This window comes from Sinocyclocheilus rhinocerous, unplaced genomic scaffold, assembly GCF_001515625.1.
Source record: "Sinocyclocheilus rhinocerous isolate Xijiao unplaced genomic scaffold, SAMN03320098_v1.1 scaffold230, whole genome shotgun sequence".
Taxonomy (NCBI): Eukaryota; Metazoa; Chordata; class Actinopteri; order Cypriniformes; family Cyprinidae; genus Sinocyclocheilus; species Sinocyclocheilus rhinocerous.
The window spans coordinates 444,132-459,615 of NW_015637126.1; the positions used below are offsets into that span (position 1 = coordinate 444,132).

Here is a 15,484-nt window from a genome sequence, read left to right on the forward strand (position 1 = left end):
GGTAATTCATAAGCAAAGACACCTTTATTTGCTTTATACAATACATATTGTTTCAAAGCAGTGTCACAGTATTAAACAGGGAAGTAGCAGAAAATTTCAAATATGAGACAAATCCAAATTCTGCTGTAAAGCAGCTCTAAAAGACAATAATGTTATTATTAATCTCCAGTCAGTTCAGTGTTGGTTCAGTTCAGTTCAATAACTGTGTCAAGTCCATCAGTTAAGTTCAATTCAGACATAAGCAGCTCAACTGAAGTCAGTAGTGTCGTTTGCAGCTTGAATCAGTTCAAGGGTCATTCAATTCAGTTTAGTAAGGTGATAAAGCCGCTGGATCTGGGTGTGGCTCAGTGTTGATAGCCTGTAACGCCTTCGTGTTTTCCTGTTTCTCCTAGTTCCTTGTTGTCTTGCCTTGCCTTGTCTTTTGACCTTGGACTGTTTACCCTGGATTATGATTGTTTGCTGCCTGCCCTGATCAGTGCCTGTTTATTGGATTACTCTTTTGTCTCGCCCTGGATTGTACCTGTTTGCTGGTGTTTGACCCTGCCTGTTTTGACCACTCTGTTTAATGAAGCTGCATTTGGATCCACATCTCCGTTGTCACGCCTCCACAACATTGCAGAATACTGAGCCACACCCGGATCCAGCGGCTTTATTTAACGACCAGCAAAAATATGAATCCAGCAGCACAAATTATATGCCTCCGTCAGGGAGATCGGCCCATCGAGGACTATGTGAGGGACTTTATTGAGCTGGTACACGTAACGAGACTTAGGATAGGTAACCCTGACAGTGGAAGGCTGAGGTGTGGTGGCCATATTGCAGTCCTCCTCTACCACACCCACGGTGAATGCAGAGTAGAGGCTGACATTTTTTCGGGAATCCCGCGGGATGGGAAACAAAATCACTATTAATCATGTGATTGGGACGGGACAGGAAAAAATGTGAGCGGGAGTGGGCGGGAACGGGAATCATAATAACACTGATACCCAACTTTATACACAAATATACCTTTTATATAAATAAAATATAAACTGTATATTTTAATTTTGAACTCAATTCTAGTTGCCCTGTCTCTTTATGCTCTCCTCCTGTTTGCTTTGGTGTGGGTGATTAAAGGGTTAGTTCACCCAAAAATGAAAATTAGGCTGTGTTTTACTCACCCCAGAGGCATCCTAGGTGTATATGACTTTCTTCTTTCAGACGAATCCAGTCTGAGTTATATTAAAAATTGTCCTGGCTATTCCAAGCTCTATCATTGCAGTCAGCGGGTGTTGCAGTGCTTCAGTCCAAAAGAAGTGAAATAAAAAGCGCCCATCCATAAAACAAAAATGTCTCACACAGCTCCGGGGGGGTGAACAAAGGCCTCCTGTAGCGAATCGATGTGTTTTTGTAAGAAAAATATCCATATTCAAAACATAATAATCACTTTAATCTCTCTCGTCTGCACGAAACAAAGAGCAGAAGCTCTGAATGAGACGCAGATTCACTCTCTGACAGCAGGTGGCGCTTATGGAACAGCAGCAATACAGCGTTTCCTTGGTTACCGCTGTAAACAAAGCAGCCCAGTGCTTATGAATGCTGCTTTAATATGAATTATACAGAGACGAGATGAAAAGAACATATCATCTAAACTTTTCTAAAGACCGTCAGTTCCCCTCAGAGATACATTCATATAAAACTCCCACCCCCAAATGTATCGTGATTCATTTACATCTCAACCGATTTGAATCGTCACATTTGTATCGATTTTCAACCGGCTCGCGGTGAATCGTTACATCCCTAGCTATAAAGCAAGTCTAGAAGACAATAGTGTCATTGTTTAGCTCAATTCAGTTTTGTTAACTTTTGATAACATTAGTTCTGTCAAATTGATGATATTACTGATAATGATGTGTTCTTTAAACCTCAACTAAGCAAGCCAAAAGGCGACCTAAACTCTATCAGGTGATAGAAATGGAGGAAAAAACCTTGGGAGAAAACGGGCTCAGTTAGGGGTCCAGTTTTCCTGTGGCCAAATGAGTGAACAGTATGATTTATGAGGCTGCATCACAAGTCAGATTTGGGTGGATGTTATTCACTAAGATCTCTTTTTGCTTGAAGAGATCACACCGGCATTAAGGTGGGATCACACTAACATAGGTGGAAAGGAAGAGTTGTAGTCTATCCAGCCGACTGAAATATGAAGGTAGAACTTCCATTTAGCATTTGTACGTTCATTAGTTGTACCATACAAAGATGGGTTGCTTATTAATGTCCATAAGCACATTGAATATCCTTCTTGTTAAAACTGTATTGATGTGTACTTTTATTGTGTTACAGCAGTGTGATCAGGACCATAAAATTTCAGTATACTTATTTTTAGGTACATTTCTTATGGGTGCAACGTTTTAACATTTTCTGTAGTGAGAAAAAAAAATTAATTTGGAAACATAGTACACATTTTTCATTGCTTTTTGAGCAGCTGTGTGAATTTCATCTGAAGCATATTTTTGATGTGTTTTTATAAAATGTATCTATTTCTACGTTATGCAAGCTAAACTCATTCAATGAGGAAACACCATCTTGAGTAGTGGCCCATGTGGTTGGCAAAATGGGCAGTGTTCTAACTTGTTAAAAACCATCTTAGCACATGGACAGATGGATATGAAAAGGAACAGAAAGTACAAACATCAAAATGTCATGTCATGATTATTACAATACATTTACACTGTTTATTTATTATTGGCTGCTCATGTTGCAATGCATTATGAGTACTTGTTTTTCCCTCCTACCCTTTTGCAGGAACATATAGCACCATTAGGTTTTTTTCTTCCCCTCCCACCTAATAGATTTTCATGTGAAATAACCCTTTATTGTAAACTCTCCTTGTAATTACTACAGTAAAAAATAGTAAGTAACTTCGGCATAATTACAAAAAAAAACTATCCAAACCCTAAACCCTCAAGGCTCAAGTTTTGCGCCACTCTTTTTCAACCTGTATATGCTCCCACTAAGTCAAATAATGAAAAGAAACCAAATTGCCTATCACAGCTATGCAGATGACACCCAGATTTACCTAGCCTTATCGCCATTGACTCCCTCTGCCAATGCACGGATGAAATTAACAGTTAGATGTGCCAAAATGTTATTCAGTTAAACAGAGAAAACGGAAGTCATTGCATTTGGAAACAAAGGTGAAATTCTCAAGGTGAATGCATACCTTGACTCTAGGGGTCAAACAACAAAAAGTCAAGTCAAGAATCTTGGTGTGATTCTGGAGTCAGACCTTAGTTTCAGTAGTCATGTCAAAGCAATAACTAAATCAGCATATTATCATCTCAAAAACATTGCAAGAATTAAATGTTTTGTTTCCAGTCAAGACTTGGGAGAAACTTGTTCATGCCTTTATCACCAGCAGGGTGGACTATTGTAATGGACTCCTCACTGGCCTTCCCAAAAAGGCCATATTAGACAGCTGCAGCCCATCCAGAACACTGCTGCCAGGATTCTGACTAGAACCAGAAAATCTGAGCATATCACACCAGTCCTCAGGTCTTTACACTGGCTTCCAGTTACATTTAGGATTGATTTTAAAGTGTTATTACTTGTTCGTAAATCACTCAATGGCCATAGGACCCCAATACATTGTAGATATGGTCACTGAATATAAACCTAACAGACCACTCAGATCATTAGGATCAAGTTAGAAAACCAAGGCTTCACTCAAAACAAAACTTATTTACTTATATACTGATTATTTAATTCCTTTTTATGTAAAGCACTTTGAATTACCATTGTGTATGAAATGTCAGGCTGGTCACAGGCATTAGTACGCAACGTTTACAAATGGACTTAAGCACAAAACGTACATTTTTGTACGTTTTGATTGATGCTAAAACATACAATTTGGACGTATTACAACGTTTAAAACTTAATTGATTCGTATTTACAGCTAAAAAAATGTATGAATCTTTTATATCATTAAGATATTTTTATCAAATTACATTTTATCGATAAGCGATTTCAATTTTTATACCCCTTAACCTACCCCCAGACCTAAACATACCCATTTTATAGCAAATATAAAAAGATATAAAACATAATTGACTGAAATATGCAGGGAAATTACCATTTTAGTAACAATATAGCATTAAAAATATATTTTTATAGCCGCTAATCCCACTCCTTCCTCTAAACCTAACCATAACTATTTCTTAAAAATATGTACAGTATAAAGAAAAACATGACAGACAAATGGTGCAATCACAATTATTTATTTATTTCAAAAATGTCAAAAGCAGTACCAAAAGTAATCCAAATGCATTGCAGTCACAGTCCTCTCTGGCGGAATACAATAGTTTTGGTACAGAGCAGAATTTAAGTTGTTAATCGCTGAAAACATTATCCACTCCACTCTGTGAAGGTGTGCATTTCTCTTTCAAACACACCTCAACACAGCATGTGAGAAGCAGCCAATTAGCGTTAGATTTTTCTGCCGTAAAACCTGTCGCAAAGTTTCTTGAAGCGGCAACTTTTGAATTTGTAATGGTTTTGTATTGTATTGCCAAAGCCACTGGAAGGCAAGCCTGCAACCTTTAACCAAAAAAGTGTAATGGCTAATGCTAACACTGCCACTTTGGCGGTAAGCAGGGAGGGAGACCAGAGGCCGTTTTGTTTGAATGGATGTCAATGTACGAGAGGCTTCACTACACTAAACAAACAGCTTTTGTGAGGAAACAGCTTATATAATTTAACGAATCAACAGCCTATCGGTTAATCTTCAACATGTTTTACACTGAACAATAGTTTTGGATTGAATTATTTTTAGAGTTTACACTGAAAAAAAAATGTGAAAAAAAAGTGACAGACTTTTTGCGACAGGTGGGATTCAGCTTACGGCTCTTCTCACTCTTTCCTATGGTATCCGTAAACGGCGATTGACTGTCGCACAACTGAAAATTGAAAAACTGAAATTCATTGACGTCAAGGCTGTATTGTGATTGGTTATCAAGGCACACATGATCCAAGATGACCGTTACGCTTTCTCCAATGGTAAGTAATACCAAAGTCCCTTTAAGACAAGTCATTTTACTCTGCGGCCATCTTTGAAACGCCTCTCGGGTATGCAAGTGCAGCTCCTATCTCTTTGAATGGGTAAACATCAGATTCTCCAAAACTGTTCGGCAAGCTTACAATTAAATTTCATATTTAAATCACCAATGAAATAATAATTAATTTATAATAATTAATAAATAAATATAATAATTTTTCAGGCTAGACCAGCCAATGCGCATGCGCAGTCCTTAGATCTAAGTCCTAAGATCTTCCTAAGTCCTAAGTCCGCAGTCTTCAGAATGCTGACTATAGCTGCGTCCCAATTCATAGTCTGCATCCCAATTCAAAGACCTTCGAAGGATGCGGCCAACGCGGTCTTCGAAGTACGCTTAGAGTCTAGCCTTTGCTGAATTTCCTGATTGCACCAGCAGGTGTTCCCGATTGCCGCTCCTGTCGCGTAGCAACGGTGCGAGAAGAGAGCTGCCATAGATGTTATTTGTTAATGAAAATGAAAATAACTGGAGCCTGAATTGTTAGTTTTTGACTTTTAATTACCGAATTACACTTGAAATGTAAGTATTGGATTTCGACTTACTTGAATATTGTAATGACATGAAAAAAATACAAAATATAAAGCGATTAAATGTCGACTTATATCTTACCAAAATTTGATTTTATGTTGTTTATTCTATTATTGATTATTATGTACATAAATGGACCATGGTGAACATATTTAAACAGGTTTTCAACCCTGTTTAGTTTTATGCAGCTGAATATAAAAAGTTAACTTACAAATGTTACTGCCGCTCGTCTACAGCTGACAAAGTTGCTAGGCAACAAGAAAAGTCCTCCGTAGGCTAGACCAGAGTGTAACGAAATACATTCCATAAGTATTCACATACAAATGAGAAGTACTGAGTTTTTTTTTTCTCACAGGACAGCTACAATACAAAAACATGGTCCTTTACAATATCATGCACTGTTGTACATTAAACTTCCCAACAGTAGGCCTATATAAATTATTTAAAATGTAACAACCTTGAACATATTCAGAAGTAAAATGCAACATACACTGTAAAAAATGACCGTGAATTTGCAATAGTGTACAGTATGTGGAAAATAATGTGCTTTTTGAACCTTAAACCGCATAAACACATTGCATTACACCAAATGCACAAAATAATGTTCTTTTTAGCAACGTCATAAGACCCCTTTAAGGTTTTAAATGCATGCATTTTTTCCTCAATGTGCTAATAGTAGTTACTGAAAGTACTTTACTAAAGTAACTCATATTTCTTCCATCAGTTACTTTTTCATAGCTTTACACAATTAGTCCTTTCCTCATTTTCTTAAATCAGACCAGACCCCTGTACTGCAGGATAAACCTGAACGTCCCAGTGCTGGACAGTGGAAATATGCACTCAAACACTCTGGAGACTATCCCAGATGATGCCCCACTGGCAGAGGCCGCTCCAGGCGCTCTATGGCAGCCCAGCCAGGTCCAGCAGCTCCACCAGGATCTCACTGCTCAGCTGAATGAAAGCATACATAAAAATGCATTTCTTTCTTTTTCCAATCTGTTTTATGTATTGTTAATACAATTTTGATTGTTTTTCTGATGTTGAAAGTTATTTTGTAATTAGTTGTAAAAAGTATTTTTAGTATTGAACAATTTATTTTCATTTGCAAATGTTATTCAGAGGCAAAAAGAAATGTATAGTAGAATTTCTGTCATTTACAAATTATAACTTGCTTTGCAAAAATGAACAATTTCCAGAACTACTACTTGTCTTTTATTTACAAGTTTCAACTAAAACAATACACAGAAATTACTTTGCTTCATTTACAAATAACTTAAATTACAAAAGTAATAAACAACTTCATTCGTTTCATTTTTAAGTTTCCCAGAAGCACCATTTTCTCCAGAACTGTCCTAAAAGAAGAGAAAAGGGAAAGAAAATTATTAAGACAGGGCTACTTGTGGAATTACACTGTAACGATGAATTCACCGGTATATGGACATTTGTTTTAGGTTATCTGTTAAATGTATTTGTTTTGTAAGCGTTTCATGTCTGTGTAAATATTTTGTTTTGGGATGATAGGACACATGGGATCTGATCTCTGTCTATGACCTGATTACAAACATTTTCTCACTTTTGAATGAATTTTTAATGCATCTTCGCATAGTTTCCCCCTTATAGTCTACAACAAAATAAGTGACCGTTTCTCTAATTGTAGCCTACATATTTTTAAAGGAAATATCTGGAACAGTTTATACAAATTACGAACTGAGAGTCGCCGTCTTTAAGTGTGGAAGAGGAACTCTGAGCAATAGCGTTTTCCTCTGGGTTGATGCGTTGGCTCGCTTTTTTTTGAGCTGCAGCCCGGATGTCCAGCGAGTCCGGACCTGCAGACTCGCGATAATTAACGGTGTCTCCTGTGACGGGTGGCGAGAGGGCGGTCTGTGCTCAACGTCATGTGAAGAGCGTAACTATAAATATAATAGCGTCACTGACAGCCTTACAAAGTGGTTGCATTATTCGTGCACATGGCTCAAACTGAGATGTTGGAGTTTGGTGTGGAGCAGGGACAGATGCTGCAGGTCTTGATGCGGCACTGTCAGAGCATGAAGCGTCAGGAGACACGACTGCGCGTGGCCACTGCGGTGCTGCTTGCAACGTTCTTCGCGACTTTGGTGTGGCTACAATTTCACCATCAAAATACTACGGTAATATACAAGTCAAAATTCTTTGATTTTGACTTTAAACTTACAAAATGATTAATTACTTGTTAACAGTCACACTATCAAACGCTATCATTCAGATTAATTAAATACAATAATTAAATGTCGTATAATTAATCAAATATTTAAAAGGTGGGGAATTAAAAACTGTCTCTGTTTTTCCCTGCATCTCAGGAGGCATTCTCAGTTGCCCATCAAGAGGCTTCGAAAACTGAAGAATCACCACTAGGACACTCTGTTCATCTTGAACGTAAGTTCAGTTAGTGGTAAATTAGTCAAAAAGAACTTAATATATTCATTTTCAATTGTCAAAATAGTAATAATGCTACACAATATATACATAAGACCCCCTGCATTTATTAAACTAGGCTATGTGTCTTCAGAAATACTGTAGGAACATTTTTGTGACCTATAGGGTCAAATTACAGTGTAGATTTGTCTTTTGACTTATTGTCTCTCTCTTAAAACAGCTGCAAGACAGACTGATGCTTGTTCAGAACAACAGTCCATCGAGTGGGTGGATGTGGATGATGGCTATGACTCGCAAAATTTCAAGCTGGAAAACCAAACAGTCCTGCACATCTTCACAAAGGGCCTCTACTTGATCAATCTGAGGATGTCTTACCGTATAGCCTATGGTCAGTGTAAGCCTAGTACAGATCATTTGACTTTAGTGGTCATTGTCACACAGCAGCATAGCAACTATGAAAGAGAGAGAGAGATTATAAGTGCTAAAGAGTCTATGATTTGTAGAGATTATTGGCTGCAGTCAATCACTTTGAATCGAGCGATCATGTTAGAAGCTGGCACTAGTCTCAGGGTGAGAATTAACCAGGAAAGTTGCAAGTTTGTCAACTGGGTTAAAAACAGTCATTTGGATGTCTCATTTTTTAACAGGAGTTTTACTACCTGATGGCATTACTGCGCATTTGAGATTTGTTAGAAACGGCATTAAGCAGGTGTGTTTAATTGTTTAATGACCTATTATTTAGGTGCTTAATGATACGAGAATGTTTAGCCACTTTAATTGGTTAATATTTTCAGGTTTATTGAGAGGTTTACTCTCATTCATTATGCTGAAATTGTTATTAAATAACATGACTACACATGTACTATCCACAAAAGAAGCAGATTTTGAATATAGTTAATAATCAAGTGTTGTTGTGACAGCCAACAGCAAAACGTTGGTAGCATGTGAAATCATGTGCGTGTTTTATGTTAAAACTTTTTAAATATGCATTGACGACCTGATTAATTAAAGGGATAGTTCACCCAAAAATGAAAATTTGATGTTTATCTGCTTACCCCCAGGGCATCCAAGATGTAGGTGACTTTGTTTCTTCAGTAGAACACATATGATGATTTTTAACTTTAACCGTTGCAGTCTATCAGTCGTATAATGCATGGCAATGGTAACAAAATCTATGAGAGTAAAAAAAACATGCACAGACAAATCCAAATTAAACCCTGCGGCTCGTGACGACACATTGATGTCCTAAGACACGAAACGATCGGTTTGTGCCAGAAACCGAACAGTATTTATATCATTTTTTTACCTCTAATACACCACTATGTCCAACTGTCTTTGAGCACGCGCACGACATCCGGTGCGTGAGGGGTGTACGCGCTCTGGCGTAGTTTCCGCAAGTGCCGGAAGTGATCTCTCGCGCGTATATGTCACTCATTGTTTACACAGTGCACAGTCATTGTAGGTACGACGGCTAATCAAAATGGTACTTACTTGCGCTTATCCGGATTGTTCAAACCGACTTAAAACTAAAAGATTACGTTCTCTCGCGCGAACTCATTTGGGAGTGGTGACTTTCCACGTATTCCCAACTTCTGAGCCTGCTCGCCTGAAGTTATGGTTGATTGCTCTTCAGCTGGATATCAACACACCCATTAACGTAAACTACGCCAGAGCGCGTACACACCTCACGCACCGGATGCCGTGCGCGCGCTCAAAGACAGTTGGACATAGTGGTGTATTAGAGGTAAAATATGATATAAATACTGTTCGGTTTCTCGCACAAACCGATCGTTTCGTGTCTTAGGACATCAATGTGTCGTCACGAGCCGCAGGGTTTAATTTGGATTTGTCTGTGCATGTTTTTTTTACTCTCATAGATTTTGTTACCATTGCCATGCATTATACGACTGATAGACTGCAACGGTTAAAGTTAAAAATCATCATATGTGTTCTACTGAAGAAACAAAGTCACCTACATCTTGGATGCCCTGGGGGTAAGCAGATAAACATCAAATTTTCATTTTTGGGTGAACTATCCCTTTAAGAGTTGCTCGTCATTTGATTTAAAAAAATCAGTTGGAACTAAGTTGGAACCCTTCCTGTTTATTACATTTAGCTCTAGGTGGCAATTGTATACATCTGCATTTCAGAATTTAACATGTTTTTGTTGTTCACTCATAAATCTGCAGACTTGTATTGAAATTCAAACATGTTTTTACAAATATTTGTGTCAAAGCTTCGATTTATAAAGTCACTGTCATACACAATGATTTAAAGGTATACCTATAAACATCAATACAAAAGCAATACAGGATACAATAAACACCTTGTATATACTGTAGTTCAGGTCACTGTAGTTTGCTCCTGATTCCCAGTGTGTGTCTCCTTGATTACTGGATCAGGAAACATGCTGCATTTTCTCTGTACTGCATGAATAAAGAACTTGTGGTAAGAGAATCAATCTTTGTGTCTGCTTTTATTCATTGAAGATGTTCTGACAGACTGTTTAGCATTGAACAGAGGCAGTAAGTAGTCTATTTGACAGGCCAAAACCTGTTTGGTATAGTGATTTTGCTGAATAGATCATCTCATGGAGACCAAGATACAGGATAAAACCAGACTGTTTCCAATGACAATGAAATCCTGAAAAGTGAAAAGATTAAATTGATTATCTGTGCCAGAAAAATGTACTAACCACATACTGTGGGGAAAAGGTAAACATGAATGACTTCTGCACATGAAAAGATGCTGCTGAATGAAAGTCAACAGTTCATCTGGCACACAGCCCAGGGAAAGAACATATTCTTAAAGGGGTCCTATTATGCTTTTTCAACTTTAGTTAGTCTGTAATGTTGCTGTTTGAGCATAAAAAAAGATCTGCAAAGTTGCAAAGCTCAAAGTCCACTTCAAAAGGAGATATTTTATTTAACAGAAATCGCTTTTCGCCTTCATTTGATACAGGAACTATTCGAGCCGTTCATGCCAGACTGGGGAGAGAGGTGTTGTAATAATGTAAAATATGTGAAAAATAATGTGTTTTTCGAACAACCTAGTGTGAGAGCCTGTTCTAGTACACCCCCAAAACAAAATCAAGACTTAAAAGAGCATAATAGGACCCCTTTAAACATTGTGGTATCTGTGTTTGACACCTTTCAACCTTCCGGTTGGTTTTTACCACTCAACAGACTTGAGTTTGTGGAATAAATTCCTAACCCACCTGCAAATATATGGTGATACTGGAATTGTATACTGCATGCAGATTGATAAGTGTCAGCATAATGTCCAAGACGACTATAGTATTGGGTTCCAAAACAAAGAAATTAATCACTTATTGCACGTTCCAATAAAACGGTAAAATCATTACATGAAAGCATTTGAGATTTAGTGGTAAGAATATGTTTGTGAACCCTTTGAAAATATCTAGATTTCTGTGCTGATAACTCATGAAACGTGGTGTGGTTTTCACCTAAGTCAGTAATAGAGGATGTATGTATTTGAAGGTTGTGTTCTGTGTTTATTCTCATGTGAGTATTAAGTGGGCTTAGTGATGCCCAGTTGTGGACTGTGATTGTTGACGCAAGAGAAGTAGTATGTTTACCATTCATTTTCCAATATGAGTACAACGGGAAAAGATTGAAAGGTTATTACTAGAGTTGGGGTACTTGGACTCAGACTGCAAGTATGAACTCGGAAGCACTCGGGTGGACTTATCCTCAAACTTGACATGACATTTTGGACTCAGAAATTTCTCAGCGTACAGTTGAATCCACGTCATGTAGAACATGAGAGTAACAACATAAAATTAAAAGTACAAGACATTAATAAACGTCTACCATTCAAACTCAGTGATTAAGAACTTGGACTCGACTTGGACCCAACACTAATTATTACAGTATCTTATTTTAGTTGCTGGCAAAGACAAATTATATGATGCCTGATATGAAGGGACTCAAAGGGACACATTTTCCTGTCCTTGTTTTCCCATTTGCCTCCTATCACCATTAAAATAAAAGTAGAGATTAAGATTAAGATTAAAATATTGCCAAACATTCCTGTCAAAAAAAAAAAAAATCCCTGGCTCTCTCCATATTTATTGTGGTCTTTATCATCTGACCTCTGGCTGTTTCCCAGAACTTTCCCATGATTTTCACCGAAGCCACAATTATAGACAAACACAATCGGGCTTCATTCATAACACAAAAAGTTCTACTTTAAAGTAGAATAAAGTGAACCTTTGTGTTACAGCTTCTCCAAAAGCTAACTGGGTTAAGGAGATTAGAAAAGTGGGAGTTCATGAATCGGTGATAAGACATCCGGTCTACAAATTCTGGACTGTTGCTACAGTATAATGGATATCCTGAAAAATAACACTTCTGGGAAAATGGTTTATGGACAATGGAATCAAAGTTTTAGAAGTTGGCAAAAAGTGTTTTGGAAAAAGGTCACCACATTAACACCAACACCTCATCCCAACTGTGAAGCATGGTGGAAGGAGCATCATGGTTCAGTGCTGCATTTCTGCCTCAGGGCCTCGACATTTTTTAATCACTGAATGAACAATGAATTCAAAAGTGCATCAAGGCATTTGACAGGAGAGTAGCAGGACAGTAATTCATGACTTCAAGCTTGAGAGTGCAACAAGACAATGGTCCAAAGCACATAAGTAAATCAAGAACGGCTAAAACTGAAGCATATATGTTTTCATGAGTCTAATTCAGATGCTGTGCAAGGCATAACCTTAAAGAGAGTTATGCTATCAAGATATCCCAGAAATACTGATAAACTCAAAAACGGATTTGTGGAGACGCATAGTTCTGACCAGTTTGGTCAGACTCAGAAGTGACTAAATTCAATGCTAGTGCCAACCTGCTTCAGTAATGAACTTTATTAACTCAAGATGCATAAGGCAAAATATTGTGGAGCACAAATTAAACCATTACAGTGATGATTTTCAAATGGTCAACAGGGTAACTAATGGATAATGCTTATCTTAGCATTACATCCGCCAGACAAATTAATGGGGAAATTAAAACTAATGTAAAGCAACTTTATACACTATCTGTACAAATATTTGAATTAATCACAAGATGGGCTTCCAGTAGATTAGAAGGCAAGTGGAAAAATGGTGCTTGATCAGTTTATTTTTGAACAGTTTATTAGTTTATTTTTGGAACCTTTGCATAACGTTGTTTGACATCCCTTATTATATCTGGCTTGTGTTAAAGCCATCACCTAATCTTATCTTTATTTCAGTCAGATTCTCACTTACACCTTCAACTTTAATACTGCATACAGCGAAGAAAAAAAATAAGATAAAAACTTTTCATTTTTTTGAGATTGAGACAAGGTCACTTATAAGCAAATGTGTGACATTCATCATGTGACTATTTGTACAGACGATCAGATGTTCTTCCTTTCGAGCTCAAGATGCTCTTTGGATCTTTTTTAATCATGCTGGAGAACATGATCTTCAGGTCTGACACAAACTGGTGGAGTTCATGCAGCTCAAGTGCAGCTTTTATTAAAGCAAACCAAATAATAAAAACCTATTCAATTTATCACTTTATCAATAATTTATATCATCATGCTAATAGTTCAATTTCTAATTTGGAATTCAATTGTAAAGTTTTGTATTACATGAGAAAACCGCAAAACAGAAGCAGTTTCACAATTGGTCTCAGATAAATGTTCTGCATTGACATGCATTCAATATAATCACATGAAGACTAAGTTCAGTGATAATAGTGCACCAGAATCTGTCAAGTGTCTTGCTCAAATGAACAAAAATACATAGATGAGTCTGGGAAATCTGTGACGCAATTTACCAGTCTGTGACTGACATTTTGAGAAGGATTGCAAAATGTGAATCACAATGCTGCCAGATGAAATACACAATCCCAAGGAAACAGCATTTACGTCAACACGGCTGCAGGAACAGACATACAAAGTGTATACTGTGTATAACTGTATAACAACTACCTTACAACTCGTTTACTGATATTAAGCAACAGCTGATGCAGCTGCATAACATGAAGCAATCACAAAAGAATGACAACTAACACACTCCACCTCTAAGACATCAACAGCATTCAATACTCAGCACTGCGCACTGTAACAAATATCAACTAGAGCATAAATGTAACCGATATTTTCAGCACAACAACCTGTTATTTAACAAACCTCCCAATTGCAGAAAGAAATCATCTTACTGTGAATTCATTGTTTTCAACAACCAAACTTTTAAAAGCTCTGCACCACTGGACACCCTTTTATTGTTTTAGTTTTTTTAATATATATATATATATATATTTTTTTTTTTTTTCAAAAACTAAATTTGAAGAAGAGGTAAAATTGAAATTATGCACACAAAGTTTCAGTTCTCATCAAAAGCTTTTTTTATACACTGCACGCAATGCTGTATGCTAAAATCATGTTAGGAATTCTGTAGAAAAGATTCCAAAATTCTTTCTGATTGACAGTGGGGAAAAATAAATAAATAAACATGACCCATCTTGCACAATTACTGCAATGTTTTCTCCACACCAACTTGGCAGTGCAGTAGTGGTGTAAAGTTACATGCATGACCATCATAGTGCAATCATAAATCAAAAACTCTGTTAGCAAACTCTACCAGAGTCAGAATTAACCCCTTAAGCACTGGGGTTATTTAGGGGCTTTCCGCCTGGATTTGACATACCCACATTTAAATGTTTACCCTACACACATGCAATAGAGGAAATGAAAAAATGGTGTTATAGAAAACCCCTTAAAACACAAACTCAGATTGTAATTCTTCATAAATAACATTATAAATGTTTCAAATATTACAATAAACACTAAAAAATAGGCGCTTGTTGATTTTTTTTTCCAGAATTTGTTTTTGAAAGTCTGTTAGTCAGGTTCTATTTGCTTTATCTGCAACTTATATTGTTTGATTCCACTAGGTGCCAAAATGTACCAGAAAAAAATATTGTTTTTCCCATAACAGCTTCTAAACAGGAGTTAGGCTTTCTCTGCCTTTTGGCTAAGATCATGAGACTGAGACAGGGATTGACTCCCAGATAGGCAAAGCCTCCGGCCGGTTTAGTGGTTTCAGGCTGTTCTGTCTGAAAGTACTACAGTCGTGGCCTAATGGTTAGAGAGTCGGACTTGTAATCAGAAGGTCGCTCTCTTCCACCCTCAATACCACAACTGAGGTGAGACCCTTGAGCAAGGCACCAAACCCCCAACTGCTCCCCGGGCGCTGCAGCAAAAATGGCTGCCCACTGCTCCGTGTGTGTGTTCATTCATTGTGTGTGTGTGTGTCTACACAAGTGGCCTTTTGAGTTTCCTTTGCAAAAACAGGTTTTATAAAATACATTACCCCCATAATCCTATTTTACTATGTACCATTGCACTTTTCTTGATTATTGATTGAATTATTTTTCATTTTTCTAAGTAGTAATATACAAAATGGC

The 15,484-nt window shown here is 37.3% G+C and overlaps 1 protein-coding gene across 1 annotated transcript; it reads left to right on the forward strand.

Moving 5' to 3' along the window:
• Window positions 1-7,563: 7,563 nt before the first annotated feature.
• LOC107748510 (uncharacterized) lies at window positions 7,564-9,016 on the forward strand. Its single transcript, XM_016563318.1, has 3 exons — window positions 7,564-7,762; window positions 7,952-8,027; window positions 8,248-9,016. The coding sequence occupies exons 1-3, from the start codon at window positions 7,583-7,585 to the stop codon at window positions 8,688-8,690; spliced, it is 699 nt and encodes a 232-aa protein (XP_016418804.1). The 5' UTR covers window positions 7,564-7,582; the 3' UTR covers window positions 8,691-9,016.
• The last annotated feature ends 6,468 nt before the right edge of the window (window positions 9,017-15,484 follow it).